Source organism: Myotis yumanensis, unplaced genomic scaffold, assembly GCF_028538775.1.
Source record: "Myotis yumanensis isolate MYYU_CA2020_CCGP unplaced genomic scaffold, mMyoYum1.0.hap1 SCAF_6, whole genome shotgun sequence".
NCBI lineage: Eukaryota > Metazoa > Chordata > Mammalia > Chiroptera > Vespertilionidae > Myotis > Myotis yumanensis.
Genome location: NW_027223757.1, coordinates 53,423,069 through 53,449,696, shown reverse-complemented (window position 1 = coordinate 53,449,696; position 26,628 = coordinate 53,423,069). Strand labels below are relative to the sequence as shown.

General features: G+C 38.8%; 1 protein-coding gene and 1 pseudogene across 6 annotated transcripts in view; both read left to right on the top strand.

The window, feature by feature from the left end:
- The window catches only part of CFAP206 (cilia and flagella associated protein 206), a 51,802-nt gene that overhangs the window by 21,378 nt on the left and 3,796 nt on the right, over positions 1-26,628 (top strand). For 5 of the 6 annotated variants that reach the window (XM_070418125.1, XM_070418123.1, XM_070418122.1 and 2 more), the window contains exons 5-12: positions 2,680-2,868; positions 3,425-3,583; positions 5,160-5,368; positions 13,645-13,764; positions 15,580-15,775; positions 17,585-17,725; positions 20,198-20,391; positions 26,049-26,192. In XM_070418125.1, coding sequence (XP_070274226.1) covers positions 2,680-2,868; positions 3,425-3,583; positions 5,160-5,368; positions 13,645-13,764; positions 15,580-15,775; positions 17,585-17,725; positions 20,198-20,391; positions 26,049-26,192 — 1,352 coding nt within the window. The remainder of the gene's footprint in view (positions 1-2,679; positions 2,869-3,424; positions 3,584-5,159; positions 5,369-13,644; positions 13,765-15,579; positions 15,776-17,584; positions 17,726-20,197; positions 20,392-26,048; positions 26,193-26,628) is intronic. The other variant, XM_070418127.1, reaches the window with a different exon arrangement.
- On the top strand, positions 20,627-20,729 carry LOC139013416 (U2 spliceosomal RNA; annotated as a pseudogene).

The window sequence follows — 26,628 nt, the reverse complement described above, 5'->3', positions numbered from 1 at the left end:
GTGGCGGGGACCTGGGGGTGCCCCGGCCCAGGCCTAATGCCTGGGCCAGAGGCTTTAGGCCTGGGCCGGGGAGGAGCCAGCCAGTGATCCTTGATGGTGGTGGCGGCCCGAACCCGGGCGCAGCCAGCCAGCGATCCTTGATGGCCACGGTGGCTTGGAGCTGAGGGTGCCCTGGCCCAGGGCTAATGACTCGCCAGAGGCGTTAGGCCTGGGCAGGGGCCAAACCAGCAATTGGTGTGAACTACAGAGGAAACACCTTTTCTGACCTCTGATTGGTTAAGCTCTCTGTATGCCACTGGTAATATTCTTAGTAACTTGGGTAATAAGAGTCCAAAAAGTGATCTAGGGTTTTTTTACCACACTCCTGGAGAAAAAAATGAAGGTCTGCTGCTGGAGGGTTAAGAAATGTCATATCCTGTCCTAGCCAGTTTGGCTCAGTGGATAATGCCTCGGCCTGCCCAACGCAGATTCTGGGTTCAATTCTGACCAAGGGCATGTACCTAGGTTGCACGTTCCTCCCTGGCTCCGGCCCAGGTCAGGGCTAATGCAGGAGGCAATCAATCAAAGTGTTCCTCTCACTTTGATGTTTCTCTCTGTCTTTCCCTTTCTTTTCCACATTCTCTAAAAATCAATGGAAACATATCCCCATGTGAGGATAAAGAAAGAAAGAAATGTCATATCCTATGAAAGACACTTCTTGAAAATGCCTAAAGAAAGTTGTCATTTTTTCATGGTAAAGGGACTGGAGTCCATGTTGATGAAAACACCTTGGTGGCTGCGGTGACTGGCAGTGGCTGCAGCAGCGGGGTGATGGGGCTGTTGCCTTCCCCTGATCAGCCCGGTCGCCTTCCACAAAGGGAGGCCAGACTGTGGCTTAGGCCCGCTCCCCAAGGGGAGCAGGGAGCAGGTAGTAGGACATCCCCTAGGGCTCCCAGTATGTGATAGGGGGCAAGCTGGGCTGAGGAAACCCCCTCCCCAGTGCACAAATTTTTGTGCACCAGGCCCCTAGTAGTATAATAATGTTGGAAATGCTAAAGGAGAAAAACACCAATGGCCTTTCTGAGTGTTAAAAGTAAATTCCAATTAGTATACCCATAATAATTGTGTTTCTTTTTTTTTTTTTTAAATATATTTTATTGATCTTTTACAGAGAGGAAGGGAGAGAGATAGAGAGTTAGAAACATCGACAAGAGAGAAACATCGACCAGCTGCCTCCTGCACATCTCCTACTGGGGATGTGCCCACAACCCAGGTACATGCCCTTGACCGGAATCGAACCTAGGACCCTTCAGTCCGCAGGCCGATGCTCTATCCACTGAGCCAAACCGGTTTCGGCAATAATTGTGTTTCTAAATCTATTGTGTGGAGAGAGAGAGAGAGAAACATCGATTTGTTGCTACACTTATTTATACATTCATTGGTTGATTCTTGTATGTGCCCTAACCGGGTATCCTGCAACCTTGGCACATCGGGACAGCGCTCTAACCAACTGAGCTACTGGGCCAGGGCAAATCTATTGTGTTTTAACTGTTATACCTCTGATACATAATAATTAGAAATAGAAACAACCAGCCCATTAAAGTTAAAAGTTTTTAATTTGCTGATTTTTGTGTGTGTTGCTGGTTTATATTATCTCATAGTGCTTACCTAAATTATGTACCTAACACAAAAATGAAATGAATGATGGCAAATTTAAGTTTAGGACATATTTTCTTATGTAAATAGTTTAATGCTACATCACAGAAAAACTGGAAATGAGATAAAGGAAAATGAATTTCCCTATAGACTATACTGCCTCTGTCCCACTGTAATGCAGTCATTATTAACCATTTGTTTATTTGCACTGTCTTTTTTTCCTTCTATGTATTGAACTTTCATTTATGCTTCATATGTAAAATCATATATCTTGCTTTTTTGCTTAATAATAATGAAAATGGTAAGCAATAAATAATCATGAAATTGATGCCATCATTTATATTTTTCAATTGCAAAAAGTTCTGTTGTTTTTATAAAAAGATTATAGGTATGAACTGTACATGGTTAATATAGTAATTATTATTAAATGAAGTGTTTTTATTGAGCTACTTGCAAGAATTGTGCTGCTGGTAAGTTGTGGCTTCTGCTACAATTAAGCGTAGACCTCTTCATATCACAGGAAGAAGGGAGAGGTGTACCGTTCTTGAGGCAGCATTATATTATCAGTAATGCTAATTGTCAAAGGAAATTTATCTAGAACTAAAACACAAATACACACAATTGAACAGAAATATTTACCCGACATCTATGTGTATACTGTATGTGCTTACAGTAAGCATACGTGTATAGTACAAATATTTATACCAAATGTTTATTATGTATATATTATAAATTGTCTTGTATAGTTTCTGCTTAATTGGAAGGTCTTAGCCCTCTGATATTACTGTTTGGATTGTCCATTTAAAGTCTTCTATGTTTTGACAAGTATGCTATTTAAATTGCTGTGTTAAATCTTTCCCACTAGATTTTTTTCCTTGAGGTTAACTGCCGACCTCTGTTTATTATGACATGTGATGAAAATTGTTGTTTTCATGCAGTAGAATTGCTATACCCAAGCTGTTTTCTTTTTCTGGGTCCTACTTTCTTATGTGAGAAGACTTCTAAGTATCAAATATATGAAACATTGTCTTTTGCCACTTTTAGAGGAGTTTATTGAAGAACATCACCGGATCGTGGAGTCTAAATTAGCCTTCATTATCAAAGAAATCACAGATAACAGAGCATGTTCTCGAGAAGAGCTGGAAAGCCTCTACCGCAAGATCGTCAGCTATGTGTTACTGCGCTCTGGGGTCGGATCCCCTACAGACCTCAAGACTGTCAGAGAGGCAACAGGTAAAAAAACCCAACAGCACAATTTCCATTCTATAAGTGAAAATATTGGAATACTGTATCTTATAAAATGTGTTGAGTTACAAGTGTTGAAGATTGAAGGTTCCCTTTTACCTGAAAACAAAGTTAGCACAAGTAAGGGGTTAAACACATTGGATGCGGGAAACGTATTTATATGTTTTACGTTGACGGTAAGAAGTAGAGCCACCTGTTAGCGCGAGATAAAAACTACCCGCAAACAATGTATTAAAACTTACCCAGACTCCTTTTACACTGTAGCTCTCACGAGAAAGCTTGTTTTAATGCCCGTTGCCAAACATTCCTGAGGGATGCTTACTTACTGAAAACAGACATGAGGCAATGGCAGAAGTTCAGTAGCTCAGCTTTAACATATGGTACATTTTGCTATGTTTTCTGAAATCAGTATCAGAAATTTAAAGAATCATGTAAGTAACTCTACAAAGACAGGCCTTTAACACCTCTGCTGAAAGGAACTTGTGGTTTGAGTTCTGATGTCTTTATTGTATCACCTTGTTGTCCTTTTTGTGGTTTGTTTTAGCTGCCCTGCAGAGTGTTTTTCCTCAGGCCGAACTTGGGACATTTCTAAGCCTCTCTAAGAAGGAAAAAGAACACCAGCTGAAAGAACTCTCCATGATTGTTACTGGAATTCGTTTATTTAACCGAGAGACTGGAAAGGGGGGAGAAAACATTGAATACCGTAGGTATATTGTTAGGTTAATTCTATGGGTTATGCAGGTTTAACATTTAACTTGCATAGTGAGGAAAATAATTCCCAACACACCACTACTATTCTTAGATTTAAGGTTTGATTGTACCTTAGTTACAACTACAGTTCATAATGTGTAGTCATTTTTAATTTTGCCGGGGCAGGACTTTCAGTTTTATGTGTCATGGAGCTAGTCTGGAAGAGGGAATCTGTGAAAGGAATGAGGAGGCCTGCCTGGAAACCATTCATCGGGCTTTGTGTACTTAACTCCAAGTCAGGTGACCAAAAGGGAGTAAAATGCAATGATTTAAGAAATAGAAATCACCCTGAAAATGAAACCGTTGCTGATGCAGTTACTGGAATGAAAAGGTCCAAGAGAAGATACCTTCAAATCTGTAAATTCAGGAGCATTTACTGTGCTATAATATACTTACTGCATGTATTGTGTATAAGTCCAGAAGTACTCATGAAACATTTCATCAAGGAATGCTTACTTACTGAAAACAGACATGAGGCAATGGCAGAAGTTCAGTAGCTCAGCTTTAACATATGGTACATTTTGCTATGTTTTCTGAAATCAGTATCAGAAATTTAAAGAATCATGTAAGTAACTCTACAAAGACAGGCCTTTAACACCTCTGCTGAAAGGAACTTGTGGTTTGAGTTCTGATGTCTTTATTGTATCACCTTGTTGTCCTTTTTGTGGTTTGTTTTAGCTGCCCTGCAGAGTGTTTTTCCTCAGGCCGAACTTGGGACATTCCAGTAGAAATAACTTCTTTAGGAGTTTGGTGCACATATAGACCCACTGATAAGGGCTTAGTATTTTTTTTTTACCAGATCACTGATCTAGTACAATGGGGTAAGTTTTTGCATTTTAAAAACTGTTCTATAAAGTCAGGCTCCCATTCTTCATCAAGTTCTCTATTTTGCTAGACTGTTCTGTTAAATTCTTAAGTATTGTAATGAGTTTCTTAAGGTGTATGCTTTTTCTTCTCCTTTACAAACAGAAAAGATGATCTACAGAAGGAAAGATAGAGTGACTTTTCTAGAGGCTCATGGTCAACAGTACACAGTACCACAGCCTACCAGTTTTTCAGGCTCTTCTGTATTTCAGTGGCAAAAACTGATCCGCTCTACCTTTGGGTTATTACTCTGACAGTGTCTTTTGTTTGGACAGGGATTTTTTTGGAATCTTCTTTTTCATGGTTTGGGACCCATTGAAGTATATGCCTCAGCATTATTAATTTGGCTGACATAAGACTAACTCAACTTAATGCTCAAAATATGACCACTTTCTCGACATTTTAGATTTTAAAAAAATATGTTTTTATTGACTTCAGAGAGAGAGGAAGGGAGAGTGAGAGAGAATCATCGACGAGAGAGAAAGGTCAGTCAGCTGCCTCCTGCACACCTCCCCCACTGGGGATTGAGCCCATAACCCGGGCACGTGCCCTGGCCAGGAGTCGAACTGGCTACCTCTCAATGCATGGAACAACACTCAACCAACTGAGCCACACTGGCCAGGGCTTAGATTTCTTAATGTCTCTCTCAATACCTTTAAAAACAGTGCCAGCTATTCTACGGGAAGCAATCCCAGCCACCACTCAACATATTGACTCCCAACTACAGATAGCTCAAGAACACGCATACCGCTACACGGCCATCCTCGAGAAGGTGACAGAGAACCCGCTCCTGGCTGCAGACCTGCAGCCGTATATGTTAAAAGAAGCACTCTATAATGTGCGACAGTATGAGATCTTCCTTCAGATCATTTTGGTGAGTTAATGTCTTAAGATCTGGCCTTTTCCAGCTATTGAGCTGAAACAAAAGGTAGAACCAGATCACTGATAAAGAAAGCAACCTTAATAATTGCTCAGTTTATTAGTTTTTTAATTTATTTATTTTTGTTCATCCTCACCCACAGATAGTTTTTCATTGATTTTTAGAGAGTGAAATGGAGGTCTGAGACAGAGAGAGAGAAACATCAATGTGAGAGAAACACATGGATTGGTTGCCTCCCACACACCCGACCAGGGTACATGCCCTTGACAGGAATTGAACCCGGGACCCCACAGTCCATGGGCTAATGCTCTATCCACTGAGCCAAATCAGCTGGAGCTTACATTTAAGGTTTTAACCCATTTGGAGTTTATTCTTGTATATTCTGTAAGAAGGTGATCTACCTGTAGTTTTATTTTTTTGCATGTATCTGTTTAATTTTACCAACACCATTTATTGAATCGACTGCCTTTACCCTATTGTATGTTCTTGTTTCCTTTGTCATGTATTAACTGACCATAGAGGTGTGGGTTTATTTCTGGGCTTTTTATTCTGTTCCATTGATCTATATGACTGTTTTTATTCCAGCACCATGCTATTTTGATACTATAGCCTTGTAATATAGTTTGATATCAGGTAGCGTGATATCTCCAACTTTATTCTTTTTTCTCAAAACTGCTATGACTATTCGGGGTCTTTTGTTATTTCATATAAATTTTTGGATTATTCTAGTTCTGTGAAAAATGCCATTGGTATTTTAATAGATTCCTTTGGGAAGTATGGACATTTTAATGATATTCTTTCTATCTGTCAGGATGGCATAGACTTCCATTTATTAGTATCTTCTTCAGTTTCTTTCTTTAGTGCCTTCTAATTTTTTAAGTACAGGTTTTTACCTGCTTGGTGAAATTTATTCCTAGATATACATATTTTTTGATGCAATTGTAAATTGGATTGTTTCTTAGTTTCCCTTTCTGATAATTCATTATTGGTGCATAAATATGCAACTGATTTCTGAATATTAATTTTGTATCCAGCTACTTTACTGAATTCATTTATCAGTTCTAGTAGTTTGTTAATGGAATCTCTAGGATTCTCTATATATGGTATCATATCATGTGCAAATAATGACAGTTTCACTTCTTTCTTTCCAATGTGGATGTCTTCTATTTATTTATTGTTCTTGTCTGATTGCTGTGGCTAGGACTTGCAGTACTGTGTTGAATAAAAGTGGTGAAAGTGGACATACTTGTCTTGTTCCTGATCTCCAGGGGAACCGTTTTAGTTTTTCCCCACTGAGTATCATGTTAGCTATGGGTTTGTCATATATGGCCTTTATTATTTTGCGATATATTCCTTCTATTTGACTATGCTGAGATATTTTTATCATAAATTGGTCCTAGATTTTGTCTAGTGCTTTTCTGCACCTATTGATATAATCATATGATTTTTATCTTTCATTTTGTTTATGTGATGTATCACACTTAATGATTTGCAGACATTGTACAACCTTGAATCCCACTTGATGATGGTGTATGATCTTCTTAATGTATTGCTGTATCATCAAAGATATTAAGTGAAATAGGCTTTTTATTTTTTAAATGTGTTTTACTAATTTCAGAGAGAGGAAGGGAGAAGGATAGAGGGATAGAAACATCAATGATAAGAGACAATCATCGATCAGTTGCCTCCTACACATCCCCTACTGGGAATCGAACCTACAACCTGGGCATGTGCCCTGACCAGGAATTGAACCATGATCTTCTGGTTCATGGGTGAATGCTCAACCACCTGCCAGGCTGAAATAGGCTTTTTAATTAAGATATAATTACATATAATATTACATTAGTTTTGGATATACAATATAATGATTTGATGTTTATGTATATTGTAAAATGGTTACCACAATAAGTCTAGTTAATGTTCTTCACCACACATAGTTATGATTTTTTTTCTTGTGATGAAAACTTTAAAAGGTCTACTCTTAGCAACTTTCAAATCCTATATAATAAAAGCCTAATATGCTAAGTGTCCGGTCATCCGTTCAACCAATCAAAGCATAATATGCTAATGATATGCTAAGGCCGCTCAACTGCTCGCCGTGATATGCACTGACCACCAGGGAGCAGATGCTCCAACCAGTGGGTTAGCTTGCTACTGGGGTCCGGCCGATCGGGACTGAGTGAGACAGGCTGGACACGCCCTGGAACCCTCCGGTGGTCCTTCTCCAGCTGGCCAACCTCCCACATCCCTCCCCAGTCCTGATCATGCACCGATGGGGTCTCTTCGCCTGGCCTGCACCCTCAAACAATCTGGGACCCCTAAGGGAATGTCGGAGACCGGTTTTGGCCTGATCCCGCAGGCCAGGCTGAGGGACCCCACTTATGCACAAATATGTGCACCGGGCCTCTAGTATACAATAAAGTATTGTTAGCTATAATCACCATGTTGTTAACATTCTATCTCCAGGATTTAATCTTGTAACTAGAAGTTTGTACCATTTGACCTCCTTCACTCATTTAGCTCAGCCCCTAACCTCTGACTATGACAACTACCAACCTTTTCTCTGTATCTATGAGCTCTTTTATTTGGTTCCACATATAAGTGAGATCATACAGTACTCATCTTTCTCTTTCTGACTTATTTCCCTTAGCATAATGCTGTCAAGATCCATCCATGTTGTCATAAATGGCAGGATTTCCTTTCTTTTATGGTTAAAGAATATCCTGTAGTATATGGATGCATATATTGATATGTGTATAGATATGTGTGGACAAAAGTAGGTTTACAGTTGTGAGTACATAAAACAGTTTATTCTTAAATTATTTCTTAATTAATTATATTATTTATTTGTATTATTTGTCTTTTTTCCTATTATTGTTATTATTTCATATCCTTACTTATGATTTATCTTTTAGGTAATAATGGCTGGTAATTTAACCTACTTTTACCCACTCCTGTATAAATACATACATATACATTAAAAGATTATATATATAAAATATTTTCTTTGTCCATTCATTTATCAATGGATACTTATGTTGCTTCCATGTCTTGGCTATTGTGAATAATGCTGCAATGCACATGGAAATACATGTACCTTTTCTAGTTAGTGTTTTCATTTTCTTTGGATAAATACCCAGAAATGGAGTTGCTGGATCATATGGTAATTCTATTTTTTTTTTAAATCTTTATTGTTCAGATTACATTTGTTCCTCTTCCCCCCCCCCCCCCATAACTCCCCTCCTTCCAGTTCCCGCCCCACCTTCCGCCCTCACTCCCCACCCACTGTCCTCATCCATAGGTGCACGATTTTTGTCCAGTCTCTTCCCGCATCTCCCATTCCCCTTTCCCCCCCAAGAATAGTCAGTCCATTCCCTTTCTATGTCCCTGATTCATTATAATCACCAGTTCATTCTGTACATCAGATTATTTATTCACTTGATTCTTAGATTCACTTGTTGATAGATGCATGTTTGTTGTTCACAATTTGTATCTTTACCTTTTTCTTCTTCCTCTTCTTAAAGGATACCTTTCAGCATTTCGTGTAATACTGGTTTAGTGGTGATGAACTCCTTTAGCTTTTCCTATCTGTGAAGCTCTTTATCTGACCTTCAATTCTGAATGATAGCTTTGCTGGATAAAGTAATCTTGGTTGTAGGTTCTTGGTATTCAGCACTTTGAATATTTCTTGCCATTCCCTTCTGGCCTGCAAAGTTTCTGTTGAGAAATCAGCTGACAGTCGTATGGGTATTCCCTTGTAGGTAATTGAGTCTCTTTCTCTTGCTGCTTTTAAGATTCTCTCTTTGTCTTTTGCTCTTGGCATTTTAATAATGATGTGTCTTGGTGTGGTCCTCTTTTGATTCCTTTTGTTTGAGGTTCTCTGCGCTTCTTGGACCTGTAAGCCCATTTCTTTCTCCAGGTGGGGGAAGTTTTCTGCCATTATTTCTTCAATATCTTGCTGTCTCTCATCTTCTGGCACTCCTATAATTCTGATATTAGTGCGCTTGAAGCTGTCCCAGAAGCTCCTTACACTATCTTCGTATTTTTGGATTCTTTTTTCATTTTGCTTTTCCGGTTGGGTGTTTTTTGCTTCTTCGCATTTCAAATCTTTGGCTTGATTCTTGCGCTCCTCTGGTCTGCTATTGGGTGTGATATTCTTTATTTCAATCCATGTATGCTTAATTTCTAGTTGTTTCTTTATCATAGCATCGAGGGTCTCATTAGTTTTCGTGAGGCTCTCCACAAGTTTATTGCAAGCCCTCAAAATTGAGTTTTTTAGCTCTATATCCTCCATTTCTGTCATGTTTTTTTGTCTCCGCATTTTTTATGCTTTCTTGGTGCACCCCCTTGTGGTCTTTGTGCGCAGTCTTGTTCTAGTTAAGCCTTGATTGTTGTAGTTAATACTAGAGGGATTTGACCACCAGGCCGACTGGCTGTGAGAATCAGCTGTGGGAAAACTTCTGTCCTCTGGGGAGGTGCTAATCTAGCCTTTGCCTGAGGCTATCCGGCAAATGGCTCTGCACAGGGCTTGGGCGGGGCGGGGTCAACAGGGCGGGCGGAGGGAGCAGTTATGGCTGCTCTCAGTCCCGTTCCCAGAGGCTCTGCTTCTCAGAACCCCGGCAACTGCTGCAAACCTCGGAGAGAAAGCTGCCCTCACGTTCCAACTGATGCTAGACAATCCCGCTTCTCCCGTTTGAGTCTGAGTCCCTAGAGACTCGCCCGGATCTGGAGCTCAGAGTCTGAGACTCCCTCCTGATTGAAAACGACAACCACGCCCTCAGCCACCAGCCCGCTTTGCGCGCGCACCACCACACCTTTAAATTTTCCACACTGCGCCTCCTCTGAGCCTGGGTATGCTGTTGTCTTTCCTTCTAGTTGAAGAGTCTCTCCTCAGCCAGCCTTCCTGTGGTTCTGGGTGATGTCTGTTCCGTCTTTTAGTTGTATTTTTGAAGTGGTTGTTTGCAGCAGCAGTCTTCGGTGTTTACCTATGCTGCCATCTTGGTCTACCGGTAATTCTATTTTTTAAATTGATTTTTAGACAGAAAGGAAGGGAGAGGGCGAGAAACATTGATGTGAGAGTGAAACATTGATCTCCTGAATGCCTTCTGCATGCCCCCTACCCAGGATGGAGCCCGCAACCCAGGCATATGCCCTGACCAGGAATCATCGGACAGGCAATCTTTTTGTGCATGGGACAAAGTCCAACCAATTGCGCCACACCAGCCAGGGCTGGTAGTTCTGTTTTTTACTTTTGAAGAACCTCCATGCTGTTTCCCATAGTGGCTGCACCAGTTTACATCCCCATCAGCAGCGCACATTTTCTCTACATTCTTGCCAATATTTACCTCTTGCCATTCATTCTGACAGGTGAGAGGTGATCTCTCTTTGTGGTTTTGATTTGCATTTCCCTGATGATTAGTGATGTAGAGTACTTTTCAGGTGCCTGTTGGTCATCTGTATGTCTTCTTTGGAAAAATGTCTTTTCAGATCCCATGCTAATTTTTTTAGATTGGATTGTGTTTTTTCTATTGAATTGTATGAGTTTGTTATGTATTTTGGATATTCATTCCTTATCAGAAAAATGATTTGCAAATTTCTCTCTTTGGTAGGTTGCCTTTTCATTTTGTTGGTGATTTCTTTTGCTGTGGGGAAGCTTTTTAGTTTGATGTAGTCTCACATGTTTAGTTTTGCTTTTCTTGCCTTTGCTTTTGGTGTCAAAACCAAAAACTAATCATTAAGACTGACGTTAAGGAGCTGTCTGCCTATTTTTCCTCTAGGAGTTTTATGGTTTCATGTCTTACTTCAAGTCTTTAATCTTTTTTGAGTTGGTTTTTGTGAATGATGTAAGATAGTGGTCCATTTTCATTCTTTTGCGTGTATCTGTCCAGTTTCCCCAACACCATTCCTTTCCCCCATTGTTTATTCTTCCCTCCTTTGTTGTAAATTAATTGACTGTATATACATGGTTTATTTCTGGGCTCTCTTCTGCTCCATTAATCTATGTGTCTGTTTTTATGCCAATACCATACTACTGTGATTACTATAGCTCAAATAATAATAATATAGTTTGAAATCAGGAAGCATGGTCCTTCCACTTGTGATCTTATTTTCAAGTCTGTTTTGACTGTTTGGGGTATTTTGTGGTTTCACAAATTTTAGGATTGTTTGTTCTACATTTATGACAAATGTCATTGGAATTTTGAGAGAGATTGCATTAAATCTGTATATTGCTTTGGGAAGTATGGGCATTTTAATAATATCAATTCTTCCAATACAGAAACACAGAATATCTTTTCATTTATTTGTGAGGAATAACTTTACAACGTAAACCTCTACATGGTTGTAAATGAGCTCTTTTTGATAAAATGTCAACAGAGTGATTGTTCTAAGGCATTATCAGGAAAAATCAAGAAGTTCTGCATCCCTACTCTGTGAATGGACCCTACAAACATACATGGGAAGAAGGTCTAGAGCAGTGGATCTCAACCTTGGCTGCACATTAGAATCATCTGGGAATCTTTTTAACATCCTGATTTCTGGGCCTCATCCTCCAGAAATTCTGTTTCTTTGTTACTAATGTTGTGGCCCCACCCCATAACAAAGAAACAGAATTTCCGGAGGATGAGGCCCAGAAATCAGGATTTTATAAAACAAAATCCCAGGTGATTCCAATGTGCAGCCAAGGTTGAGAACCATTGGCCTAGAGCAGTGGTCGGCAAACTGCGGCTCGAGAGCCACATGTGGCTCTTTGGCCCCTTGAGTGTGGCTCTTCCACAAAATACCGACTTCTGCACATGGGCCACGAAGTTTCAATCGCACTGTATGTTTGCGCCTGCACGTGGTATTTTGTGGAAGAGCCACACTCAAGGGGCCAAAGAGCCGCATGCGGCTCGAGGGCCACAGTTTGCCGACCACTGGTCTAGAGTATCTTCAATTGTAGGGTTTAAGAAGTGTTATGTATTGGATATAAGTTTTGATTTGGAGGACATACGCATATTTATTTCTGTTTCTTGTTTGCTGTTGCACAAATCTGAAAAGACTTCAAGGACTGCATTTTCATATTTGATTCCTAAAACAGAGCTAACATCTAGGAAAGTAATTTTCTGGGGGATTAGACAAGAGACCCATTAGATAGGATAGATAATATGATATGGGAGAATGAAGCAAGAGGAAGGAAGATACTTAAAGAGCCGTAAGGGTAAAATTAAAACAGGATGCATGTTACATTTTTGAATAAAAAATTTCATTAGTTGGCCCTAGACGGTTTGGGTCAGTGGATAGAGCATCAGCCTGCGGACTGAAGGGTTTCGGGTTTGATCTCTGGCCCCGGTCCTTCCTGGTTGGGGTGCCTGTGGGAGGCAACTAATCAATGTGTCTATCATACATCGATGCTTCTATCTCTTGCCCTCTCCTCCACTCTCTCTAAAAATCAATGGAAAATGTACTTGGGTGAGGATTAACAAAAAAATTTTTAATTAGTTGAAATACAGTAATATTAGATATTTTTGTGAAGTAAATGGTTTTTTTAATTAAAAAATAGGTACAGATGTTTAAAAACTCAAATGTGCTTTTTTCACTTCAAGTAAATGTCACTCTTTTACACTGTACCGGTAGACCCATACCACTGCCATTTCTGATGGCATCTTAGGCAGGACGGTATAATGGGTAAGAGCTGGGCTCTGCACGCTGATGGTCTGGGGTAGAATCATGATTCTACCTCTTATTCGCTGGATATTCTTGGGCAATTTACTTCCTTTCTATACCTTGGTTTTCTTATTTGTACGTATTCCTTTTTGTACTTATGTATTTAATATGGTTTTAGTACATAGTAAGAATAAATGCTAGCAATTATTTCAGACTTAGCATTCAGCACCTATTTTCATATTACTATAATTGTATCAGATATATATTATTTTTCTGTCAATACTGAGATTTTTAAGGATATCAAAATAGTGTTTAGAAGAACACCTCATTAATTTTATCACTGAAAATAACAGTTATGCAAAGCCGTGCCATAGGATCCATTTCTCAGGAACTCAGTATACATTTGAGAAAAAGTATAGCCATTGTGTTTCAGGAGGTTGACCCATCCACCAACAATTTGTAGAGCACTGTCCATATGCCAGCACTGTTCCTGGTGTCGGGGAAGCCACGGAGCAGAGAATCCCCGTCAGTGGGCTGACCTTCAGAGGGCAGATGGGGCTTAAAACACATACGATTTTTGAGGTGAAATTATAAAAATATTAATGCAAATTATGTTGTCTTCACAGTCAGAAATAATTAGTTGTGCTCAAGAAGTGGAATTGCTGACAAAGCAGTTAGGAGCCCTACTTGAACAATTAATAATGACTGTAAAGTCCAAAACGGCTGTCCCAACGTCACAAGTCTTTGTAAGTATCTGTCATCAACTTTGACCTTCTTGAAGGATGAATATGGTTTGGGTCCTATAAAACGGAGTCAGAAGTAATTAAGATTATACAGGGTGGAGCAAAAGTAGGTTTACACTTGTTCATATGGAAAAGAATACAATAATTAATAAATAATAATACAAGGATAAACTGTGTTTCGTGTACTCAAAACTGCTACTTTCGCCCTACCCTGTATTTAATTACTAAAAATTTAATATTGGTTTCATACAAGTTGATTCTGTTCTTTTTGGTAATTTTGTAGTAATAGTATACATTGGATGACAGAACTCTCTTGGTAGGCATTTGCTGCTGAAGAAAATACAGCTATTCTATATAATAAAAGTGTAATATGCAATTTGACTGAACAGCGGAATGACTGGTCGCTATGATGTGCACTGACCACCAGGGGGCAGATGCTCAACACAGGAGCTGTCCCCTGGTGGTCAGTGGGCTCCCAGAGGGGAAGCGCTGCTCAGCCAGAAGCCGGGCTCATGGCTGGTGACGCAGTGGTGGCAGTGGCGGGAGCCTCTCCTGCCTCAGCTGGAGGCGGGCGGTAAGGAGCGAGGGGTCCCGGAATGTGAGAGCCTTGGACTGCGAGAGGGATGTCTGACTGTTGGCAGGTGGACATCCCCGAGGGGTCCTGGACTGTGAGAGGGCACAGGCTAGGCTGAGAGAAACCCCTCCCCCGACCCCCTCCCCCGCCCCCCCGCCATACACACACCCAGTGCACAAATCTCGTGCACCGGGCCTCTAGTATGTAATGACAACCATACTATCAGTATTGGCTGTGGCAACAAAAATAATCCATAATATAGTATTGAAAATGTGTTCACAGTAACTGGTTTCTAACTGCCTTCAACAAAGAAGTGATGCAACTTGTGACTTTTCTGAAAAGACAAATAATAACCGCTTTTATGACCAGACCTGCAAATTATGCTGACTTTTCTGATTATTTGCACCATCTTATGGACAAATCTGGTAGCCCCAAGGAGGTAGAAGATGCAAATGCAGTGTTTTATAGAGCACTTTGGGGCTTTGATAATTTTCTATAATCATTCCCAATATTTGGTTTTAAAAACTAAGAAGCCAAAGGCTAAGTTGTTTCACTTATAATTTGAGCCTGAATAGCTTTTTGTTTGTTCTATAAGTCTGTGATCTTTAATACAAATATTTTGTCTCACTGACCTAAAAATCTTTAACTTGCAGCTTACAAGACATGCCCCAAGATATATTGCTAGACTTTACATGTTCTTTTGAATCATGTTGAGACAGATAAATCTAATCATGTGTCAGAGTTAGCTTTTTAAAAAAAAATACAAATGAAGTTATTTTCCCTTTGACCTTTTGAGGTGAAGCACCATAAATCTTTCTGCTTTCATGCATGTCAGGGAAGAAGAGGAAAGGTTTGTTTTCTCCCGAGTGTGCTTTTAGTCCCAGTGGTAGCCACAAGGTCATTGGTGGTGTCTGCTATTTGGAAATAGAGCCAGGTGATCAAATGTGTGTGTTTGGTTTTTGTGTTGTTGGTTTTTTTGTTTGTTTGTTTGTTTTTGTTTTTGTTTTTGAGTAAATTAATGTTATAATAATCACACCAAAATAAAATGCTTTCAAATAAAATACCAGTTTATTTTCTCATAATTTATGAGTCCACTTTCTATTTAGATTCTGTTGTTTAACTTCATGAGACTTTTATTTGTCTTAAGGAATAATTTCTTTACAATTTGTATTTAGTTTCAAGACTACCGTGATTATAATTGAATTAAACAATTACATTTTGAACTTTTATTTTCTCTTCCTCAGCCCATCTTCATTGCACTTTCCAATGTGTGGACTGGCTTTCAGGATGAAACTGTTTTGATTGGAATACTCACTAATTTAACCGCTAACCTTGAGCGCTTTCTGGGCACTCATGAACTGTTTCCTGAAAGAGTAATACAAGATCTTCTTGATGAAGTAACTGTGAAAACGGACATGTTTCGACTGAAAGAACACATGGGTAATAGAAATAATCTATTATTTCCTCTTCCTCTTAAAATCACCTCTGGAATAAAGTCACTCTTTTGTTTTAATTTTTTCATATTATATCTTTCTTATAAGGTATTAAACATCTTTCTTGATTGTAAGGTAATTTTTCATATCGAGAATTTGGAAAACAAAAATATGCAAACTGGGTATCTTACTATTCAGCAATAACCACTCCTAATGTCATGGTTAGTGTTTAGGTTAACAATGATTTTTCTGTGCTTACATGTTTCTCTTCTAGTTTTAGTGATTTTCATTATTGATTTGCAGTAGAAAAGGATATTAATTCTTGCTATATTTGTTGCAAATTAGGTTTCATTTATTGGAGTGCTATTTGCCATATACCTATCTCAAATTGAGGTTGAAATTTATAAATTAATAGATTTTATCTTTGTAAAATTTATTGAACTTATTTTAAACCCTTTAAGAGATGCATTGATTCTTGAAAGACTGTCTTTATCAATAAACTTCTCTTTACTTTTTTGGTCCTTCCTACCCTAAAGACAATTTAAAATTCATGAGAAATGCCAAAATAGAGCCTGGGATTTGAGTTGTTGCCTGAAAAGAAAGATTTTCCAGAAAATGAAATTAGATAATTTACTCTCCAAATTTCCTTTTCAAATTCTATTTTTGTAAAGTGGAAAATGAAAATGAATCAGCAGTTTCATTCTTAAACTATTAGAACACATAAAATCTGAAAACAAGATCCGAGAGACTCAAAGGCATGCTTCCAGTTAAAGCTTTTCTTACTGATTTTATTTTTATTAAAACAGCATATCTATGCAATTACTAAATTAAATTAAAAAGGTACAGCCACTTCAATAGTAAATATTAAACTCAACCATATCGGCAAGACAGTTCACTTGCAATTTAGATTTAGACATGTGTTTCCCACCATAGGTCAGAACTTTGTACCCACTAGAACACTCTCAAGATACTGCTCCAGTGAATTGGGAGACCACATGTTCTTTAATATATATATATATATATTGATTTTTAAAGAGAGGGGAAGGGAGAGGGATAGAGATAGAAACATCGATGAAAGAGGACCTCATCCATCAGCTGCCTCCTGCACACCCTTACTGAGGATTGAACCTGCAACCTGGACATGTGCCCTGACTGAGAATCGAACCAGCGACCTCCTGGTTCTTGGGTCGATGCTCAATCACTGAGCCACACTAGCCAGACCCAGTTTTCTTCTGAAAGAACTCACTTGACACTTGGCACATGTCATAACTGTTCACGGCTTTCAGGCATATCGGGAAATAAAGAGGGAAGGCTTATTTTCTCCAAAGTATGAATTTACTTCTCGTTGTAGCCACGAGGTCATGTGTGGCATCTGATCTTTGGATATAGAGCCAGACACAGAAGTGTGGTAGGATCACGACAGCTAAGAATCTTGGGTATCAATCTTTTACAAAGGCACGTTTTTATTTGTGTAAAAATAGTCAATTTGCTTATCAAATGGAAGTAGGTTAGCTAACCAACACTGGGAAGAATATTTAAAAGTATAAAAAACAAAAATTGTACACCTTGTTATGAAAATGAAGCTACAAAAAGATATTTCCTTGACTCTTTCTGTTCAGAATAGTCTCACCTGATTCAAGAAGCACTAGTCCTACTATGTAAGCGTTTGCCGCCTGGTGTAAAGAGCTGCAGCCTCTTGAGTGAAGTTGATGCATCTCTGTTGCAGTCGCATAGCAGCGTTCCTTCTGCCCATTTCCTTGGGTTGTTTGGTCTTCTCGTTGAATAAAGTTTTTCTTGTCCTCCTCTTTCATTGTAGGAGAAAGAGTACATCCAATGGAATTCAAGAGACAACAATGGCTTTTCCCAGAAACAACAGCAAATTTTGATAAGTTGTTAATTCAGTACCGGGGGTTTTGTGGTTACACATTGGCTACGACAGATGGGCTTCTCCTCCCAGGTACCACTGGAAATAGTATTGCTCCCGCTTCCTTCCTTTTCTTTCTTTAAATGAAGTGCTGTCATTGGCACTTGTTCACTTTTTAAATCTTTATGGGATCTGATGGCGAACTCAGAAAGGAGTTACAAAGCTGTCCTAGACAACACGTTCCTCTCTGATGTACTCACAGTGTAATCTGGTAGATGGACATAAACATGAAATTATGACTCGCGTGATCAGTAATTGAATGTGTACATAATAAAGTATGGATGCTGCCGCATTATCAATAGGGGCTGACTCACGTGTCCGGTGATGGATTGTAGAAATGTCACATGACATCACTGACATGCATCCTCCTCCAAAGTAATTACGTGAAAGAGAAACACTGATTTTATTGATATTTTATTTTAAAATACTCTTTGTCATTTTACATTCCACTACCATAGATCAGGATTTCTGTATAAGGCAGATACCACTAAGGAAATGGCCAGTTTCTTTTCAAGTAAAATTTATCTTGATGTTACTAGACCTTCTAAAACAAACAGTAAATCAGGAATTGAGATGGAATAAGTTATTATCCAAAAAGTCCTGTGTGAGTTTGGGATAACAAGATGTTGGCTAGGACTAGAATGGAAACAGTTTGACAAGATTGTGTCTTATTTCCCTTATACCATTAAGCTCCTCCTTCCTTTTCTTCTTTTTTATTTCTTTTGTTATATTTCACAGGTGGGTATTACTTGTTTACAAATAATTATTGGGGTTGTGCATATACAGGCTAGAGAGCACACCAATGGACTCATTTCTATGGTATTGGATTTTTCACAATGGGATTAACAGAAGGTTGGCCATGGGGAACTGAGAAAATAGTTTTCTGAGACCCCTGTGAGCGTCATCGATACTGGGGAGAAAACATTCAAGATCCGTGAAGTAGAGCAATGGAATTCATGCAGAAAGATGGCTTCTTCTCTTTTCTCCTTAGCTTTCCTTCTGTTTCCCTCCCTCCCTCCCTCCCTCCCTCCTTTTCTTCCTCGAGTCAGGAGAGACACAAACACGAAAGGAAACATGGGTGTGTGGAGCGACAGGGGTCGCTTGATGAGGTTGAAGAGCTATGGGCTGGGATTCAGAAGTCTGGTTTCTAGTCCCAGTTGTGCCATTAGTGGACTGCGTAGCCTTCAGCAAATCTCATGCTTTCTGTGGACCCCGGTTTCCAAGTCCGGAAAAGGAGAAGGACCGACTAGGTAGGAGGCCTGGTTGGTCCCTGCCAGCTTCTGCACACTATGATTCTAAGAAAGAGGGAAAGTGGAAAAGTGGGGAGCTTGTGGGGCTTGGGTTTTAGAATCCTCTCTGAGTGAGCCAGTCCTGACTGCTCTATGTCTGTCTACTACAGTAGTACTTCTACTCGCGGCATTATTCTCTGGGCAGCAGCAACCGGCACCGCCTCAGAGGAATTCTGTGGCACCTCCCTGCCTCGGTTCGGTCCTGCAGACCACCAGAGGTCAACCCCGCGCGGACACTGTGGCTCCCCAGTCGTGGTCCTTTTCCGATGACCTCACCGACTTCGCTGCTGCCCCGCTTGCCCTTGCTCACTACTCCGGCCCCACTGGCCTTCTAGCTATTCTTGAACGTGCTAAGCTCGTTTTCGCCTCAGAGCCTTTGCCCTTGCTATGCTCTCTCCTTGGAAAGCTGCACCTGCCACGTAGCTACGTATACTGCTGCTTATTTTATTGAGTCTTCCCTGATCACCCAATGGAAGATGTCAACCTCGTCCGCTTTCCTATTACTATGTGTTTAACCTGCTTTACTTAGGTTTTGTGGTTGTTTTTTTGTTTGTTTGTTTGTTTTCTGTAGCACTGGTCACTCTCTGGCCGAGGGTATAATTGTTGATTTGGTGAGAGTGGGGAGTTTGTTTTCTTCTGTATCCTCAGTGCCAAGAGCAGGGCCAGTAGCTATTTGTCGACTAAATGAAAGAACAAATAAGTAAGACAGATTGTGCTTTCTATGTAACTCCCACAAACTAGGTGGATATTTAATAATCCATATTTTAGGTGGTATCTGTTCACAGTGGGAAATACTTTCTAACATGCAAACGTACATTTTGAAAAAGAGGTCCCATGTTTGCAGTTCTTACAGAATTATTTTTAAACAATGATTATATGGTAGTTAGTTTAGTTGAAAGAGATTTGTGAAACCTGCCAGGCAATTGGCTTCTCTTAAGAGATTTTTAAACACCTTGTATCTAGATAGTGAAATATTTTTCTATTAAATCATGCTTTAAAATAAAAGCATATAAAATTAATTAACTTAATATGAATTTCAGAGAAACTGTAATTTAATAAAATATATACTGCAAGATTACTTACTTTATTAGCAAAATAAAAACATAAGTGATATGTTAAAAATGCAGTATATAGGAAATGTTTCTATGGGTATATTACAAGCACAGAATCAACTTAATATTTCATAGCCCATTCAGTTCCTTTTCTTAACTTTCAGGAAATCAAGCAATTGGAATTTTGAAATATAAAGAAAAATATTACACTTTCAATACCAGAGATGCGGCATATTCATTTGCAGAAAACCCTGAAAAGTACATTAACTTAATTACAGAAAAGGCCAAAAAGCATGCAGAATTAATTCAGCTACTGGAACTTCACGAACAATTTGAAACCCTCATTCCCTGTTCTGAGGTAAGCAGGCTAGATATTTAAAATTTATGATGTTTAAGCCCTGGCCAGTGTGACTCATTGTCCAGAAGGTCCGGGATGTGTGCGGGAGACAACCAATCGATGTGTTGTTTCTTTTCTTTTCTCTCTCCTTTTTTCCCCCTCTTTCTCCCTCTCGCCCCCTTTCCCTCTCTCTTGAAAAAAATCAAGTGAAGATTTTAAAAAAAGAATTTATGACACTTAAAAATACAGTTAGTTTATTGCTTCCTGGCCTTTTGGCTAAGATCAAGTGTAGTATCTGTTCTTATCCGTTTAAAAATATAGTTAACTTAAAAGTTACATTTATCTTGTTCCCAAATCCAGGCAGAGACAGGGTCAGGCGAGGGCCTTTACAGCTTATCTGAAAGGGTGCACATCTGGAGATGGAACTAAGGAAATCCACAAAGAATAGTGAAGACAAGACAAGGAGTCAAACTGATGCATTAGACTGGGAAAGTCTGAAAAAGAAAAGCTACATTTAGAGAAATAATTGCAGCTACATATTTTCTTGTCTAAAATTGAAGGAGCTCAGCACAGATAGCATGCTGATCACTTACACTCAGAGTTGTAAAGTAATTTAACATGTTTCAGTTGCAAGTCTGAAAGGCCACAAGATGGATCCGAAGGTGTGTGTCTCTGTATGTCGGCACTTGGTCATTAATTCATTCGACAGATACCTGCCGAGCCACTTCCTGTGAACCAGGCACTAGCGTGGCACTGGAGTTAGCGTACAAAATGGATTAAAAGAACACCTCCATGGGCTCACATTCTACTGCTGTGTTCTCATTTTCTTCCTCTTGTCTCTCATTTTTGTTCACCTTTTCATTGTTCTTTTCTGTCTCTTCTCTCATTCGGTTCCTCTCTCTCTCTTTTTTTAAAATATATGATCTCTTTTTTAAAAATATATTTTTATTGATTTCAGAGAAGAAGGAAGAGGGAGAGAGAGAGAGAAACATCCATGATAAGAGAGAATCATGGATCGGCTGCCTCCTGCAAATCTCCCACTGGGAATCGAGCCCACAACCTGGGCATGTTCCCTTGACCGGAATTGAACCGGGGACCTTTCGATTCGCAGGCTGACGCTCTATCTATCCACTGAGCCAAACTGGCTATGGCTCAGTTCCTCTCTTTAAAAGAAATTTTTTTTATTGATTTCAGAGAGGAAGGTTGAGGGCAAGAGAGAATCATTGAGCGACTGCCTCCTGCATGCCTCCTCCTGGGGATTAAGCCCGCAACCTGGGCACGTGGCCTGACTAGGAATCGAACTGTGAACTCCTGGTTCATAGGTTGACACTCAACCACTGAGCCACACCGGCTGGGCAGTTCCTCTCTTTTAAACTCACTAAAATAAAAACCTGAAATGTTGTGTGTGTGTGTGTGTGTGTGTGTGTGTGTGTGTGTGTGTGTTATTTTATCAACTTTTTGACTATGATGCAGGTGGGTTTGTGTTCAATTGACCAGGTCAGCAGGGACCGAAGCAGTGACTGGTAAGAGGAGAGTTGGGCTGCTGACAGTGAGGCACAGAGGGTAGTCTGAACATTTGGGCAAGGAGCCTGGCACACGCTAAGGATACAGCGGTGGGGAGTGGTGTGGAGGCCGCTGTGGCGGTCAAACCCTGGACAGCTCAGTTGGCGCTCTTATGCTGACAGAGTGCGACCAGTCTATGAATGCGGCATTCCTCTTGGATACGGCAATGCTCCAGGCATTCTAGGCTTCTCCTGATGTGGACAGAGACAGTATATTTAGTATACTTCTGTATGAGGCTCAAATGGTAGGTCTACAATTTTTAGCTCAACTGAGATATTACTCTCAAAATAATTGGACCAATTTAATTTCAGTCAATGGGGCTTGTCACTTACCCATAACCCTGCTAGCACTGCTATTACCTGGGTTTATAATTTTTACCAATGTGATGAATTTAAAATGCTACATCATTATTGTGTTAGCGTACATTTTTCTAATAATGAAGTTCAGCATTTCTTCCTACATCTATTACTCATTCAGATTTCCTTCTCTGTACACCAGTTATTCATAACTTTTGCCAGTTTTTTCTTTTTTATACTACTCTTTCTGTCTTTAACCTGTTGATGGGCAGAGATTCCTTGTCTATTATAGGCATTAATTCTTGATCGGTTGTAAAAGTTGCAAATGTCTTTGCCCCGCCTGTCACTTCTCGGTGAGCTTTGTCAGTTGCGGCCTTCACTGAAGACACATCTTTAATTTTAATGTAGTCACAACTATTAATTTTTCTCTTTAACGATTGCACTTTTTGAAGTCTTGTTTTAGAAATCCTTTACTGTCTTGAGGTTATTCATTTATATTTTCTTCTGTTTTAACTTATTCACTTTTTAAAAATATATTTTATTGATTTTTTACAGAGAGGAAGGGAGAGGGATAGAGAGTTAGAAACATCAATGAGAGAGAAACATCCATCAGCTGCATCCTGCACACTCCCCCACTGGGGATGTGCCCGCAACCAAGGTACATGCCCTTGACCGGAATCGAACCTGGGACCCTTCAGTCCGCAGGCCGACGACGCTTTATCCACTGAGCCAAATCAGTTAGGGCCAACTTATTCACTTTTAAGACTTTAGTCTATTTGGAGATAGTAAAGAGTTCTAACTTTATTTTTATTCATGTAATGAGCCAGTTTTCCTAACATTTACTGATAATGTATGTTCTTTCCCACTAAATCTGATGCTACCTCTTCTGTATTAGCAATTCTCATATGAAATGGGTTTGTTTCTAGGCTCTCAATCTTGTCCTACTGGCCTATTTGTTTATCTCTATGCTGAGATAAACAGATTTGTTTATTCCTATTGCTTTGTAATATATTTTATTATTTGATAGGGCTTGCCTTTTATTTTATTCAAAATTGTCTTAGACATTCATGTATGGATCTTTGTATGTTTATGTAAATTTTTAAAAATAAATTTGCCAACTCCCTCAACCCCAAAAATCTTCCTGGATTTTAACAAGTATTGCATTAAAATAATACAATAATTTGTGGAGGAATTTAAATGTTTATTATATTGAGTTGTTCCATCATTAAAAAATACCCCATTTGCTTAGTTTTTGTTCTTACCATTAGTAGTTTCATTAACTATGCCTTAATAAAACTTAATGGTTTTATTTGTATTTTATTCTCTGCTTACTTCTAAAACAGTGAGATAACTTAAAAAGAAACCCACTTATGTATCTATTCTGATAAAAATAAAAGGCTGAAAAAAGACATTACATAAGGGAAATATGTCTCACTCACTTTAAATAAATAACTTTAACTTTTAATTGTATAATATTTATACAAACCAAAGAGTATGCAAAATGTATCACTATATACAAGCATGAAAAACAAACATCTGCATATGTCACTTTTAACAAGTATCTCAGAGAATCCTATGTATCCCTTTCCAATGTCCTTCTTTTCTCTTCTCCACAATATTAACTACTTTATGAATTTGGTGTTATTCATTCCTTGTCTTTTTGCTATTCATGTCTATATTCCTAAACAATATATTTCTGTGAAATTACTAAGTCTTTTGCCCAATTTTCTATTGGATTGTAAGTCTTTTTCTTAGTGATTTGTAAGAGGTGTTTTTTAAAAAAAAAACATTTTTGATAATAATTCTTTGTGAGATATGTTTTGCAGATATGTTCCTCCATTGTGTTGCTTATCTTTTCATTCTCTTTGTGGTGTCTTTTGATAAAAATTTTTCATTTTCATGTGTAATTTATCATTTTTTTCTTTATGTCTTGAACTTTTATGTCTTATGTAAGAAATCATGTATCCTTAGATCATTAAAATATCCTCCTAAATTGCTATTTTAAATATAAATTTGGTTTTCACAATAGAATTTTTAATCACTTGGATTTGATGTTTTGGGTCTGGTGGGAGGTGAAGATCTAATTTTAATTTTTTTTTCCCATTTGAACAGCAAATTGTCCCAGCCTGTATGTTCAATACTCTCTCCTTTCCCCACCGTCTTATATGCACAGGCTTATTTTTTTAGGCTCTCTATTCTGTTCAAATACTCAGTTTTTTATTTTAAAAAAAAAATATATTTTATTGATTTTTTACAGAGAGGAAGGGAAAGGGATAGAGAGTTAGAAACATTGATCAGCTGCCTCCTGCACACCCCCTACTGGGGATGTGCCTGCAACCAAGGTACATGCCCCTGACCGAAATCGAACCTGGGATCCTTCAGTCCACAGGCTGATGCTTTATCCACTGAGCCAAACGGGTTAGGGCCAAATACTCAGTTTTTTAAAAACTTCCTGTGTCTCTATCTTACTATAACTTCGTAAGTCTTAATATCTGGTAGAGTAAGTTGCCCTGCCCTTTTTTCTCTAAGGAATTTTGACTATACTTGACTCTTTACTTTTCATGTAAATTTGAGAATCACATTGCCAGGTTCTATAGAAAACCTTGAAAGAGTTACAAATTTACATGTGTAGACAAGATTTATTTGGTCTTTCTATCACTTACCTATAACTTACAGAGTTGTGAGATAGCTTGAAGACAATGAAAGGCTAGCATGGGATAACCAGACAGGTGTGCTGTATGTAAACAATGCATACTTTTCCACCATAGAGGAAAGTTCCCTTATATACCTGGTCTTGTTTTTCCCTTTCTTTCTATTTATTTTTTCTTTTAAAAAAATCTTTACTGTTGAAAGTATTAGGTCTCCTTCTCCTCCCCTCCCCCATTAACCTCTCCCAACTCGCTCCCATCCCCACCCCCTTTCTTTCCATTTAATTCTCAGCTGTTCTTCAGTGACCTTCAATACCATGGAAGTAAGTTTTCTCCCTCCAGTGCTATAGTCCGTATTGTTATTTACTTGCCATTTACCTGTATGGTATAATGTCGTTGATTATCTTTTCCAGCATGTTTTTATCTACCTTACTATATCATAAGTTCATTGTGAAGGTAAAATTCTGTCTCGTGTTAAATGGTAGGCACACATATCTGTTGCTTGACTTGGGAAAAAAGTTAATCTTTTCTCTCTCCTTTATGCTGTGTCTGAGCTCCTTAAATCCCTGTCACTCCTCCAGCAACTTCATATCCAGCATAACAGTACCTTGTTAGCGTGGAATTACTGAGTCCTTACTATGTGAATAGTAATAGTGAGCTTTAATTTATTATGTCCCAGCAGAAAATTAACATATTCAGTTAAAAAAAACAACACCCCTTTTGGATAAAAATCTGGCTATGTATGCCTAGTTTGAGTTTCAGATATATCCTATGTTCCAATACTTTAAAGAAATGTGTTTCATACTGAATATTTAATAGCTATTTTAAGCTTCTGTTCATTTCCAATAAGGTATCTCTTATGCGACATTTGTGAAAGTCAGAGAGGGGGCATTTGACTTGGCAGTGAGTGGTGGTAGGTTTACCCCTTCCAAAACCCACCTCCTACATTAAAGTCACAAAATCAGACAAAACCACAATGCCCAGGAAGATAAATTATAAACATCTCACTAGTTATGAGCTATTTTCTCTGCTGGTATTTACAAGTATATCCCATGCTCAAAATTTCTTGTTTTTTCTAACCTTTTGTTAGTTTTAGCTGAATACTTTATTAGTTAACTGTAAATAATGTTCATTTTTTGCAAATATTAATTACAAAACTCCATTTCTTTAGCTCAAAGATACTGGCAAACATTTTATAAAACCAATTACAAAGAGTGAAACCAGCACACAGACGGATACACACATATTACCACCAACAATTGTGAGATCATATGAGTGGAATGAATGGGAATTAAGAAGAAAAGCTATAAAATTGGTTTGTAACCATATTTTCTAAAATCACTTATAGGTTAGAAAATTTTAATATGTTCTAGAGTTAAGTTTAATTATTTTTATAAAATATGGAGTTGTACAGAGTTCTTTGCTAACATAAATACTTATCATTTGCCGGCTTTACATTGTAAGATTGTCTTCTACTTTTAAGCATATGTAGAAATATGGAAGTATGAAACTACTCTCAAATTATCCCAGCCAGGTTCAGCTTCCTGGTATATCTTCTAGAGCAGTGGTTCTCAACCTTGGCTGCACATTAGCACCACCTGGGAATCTTTTTAAAATCCTGATTTCTGGGCCTCATCCTCCGGAAATTCTGTTTCTTTGTTATGGGGGACGGGGGGGGGGGGGGGAGGAGGGGGGTGGCCACAACATTGGTAACAATGAAACAGAGTTTCCAGAGGATGAGGCCCAAAAAT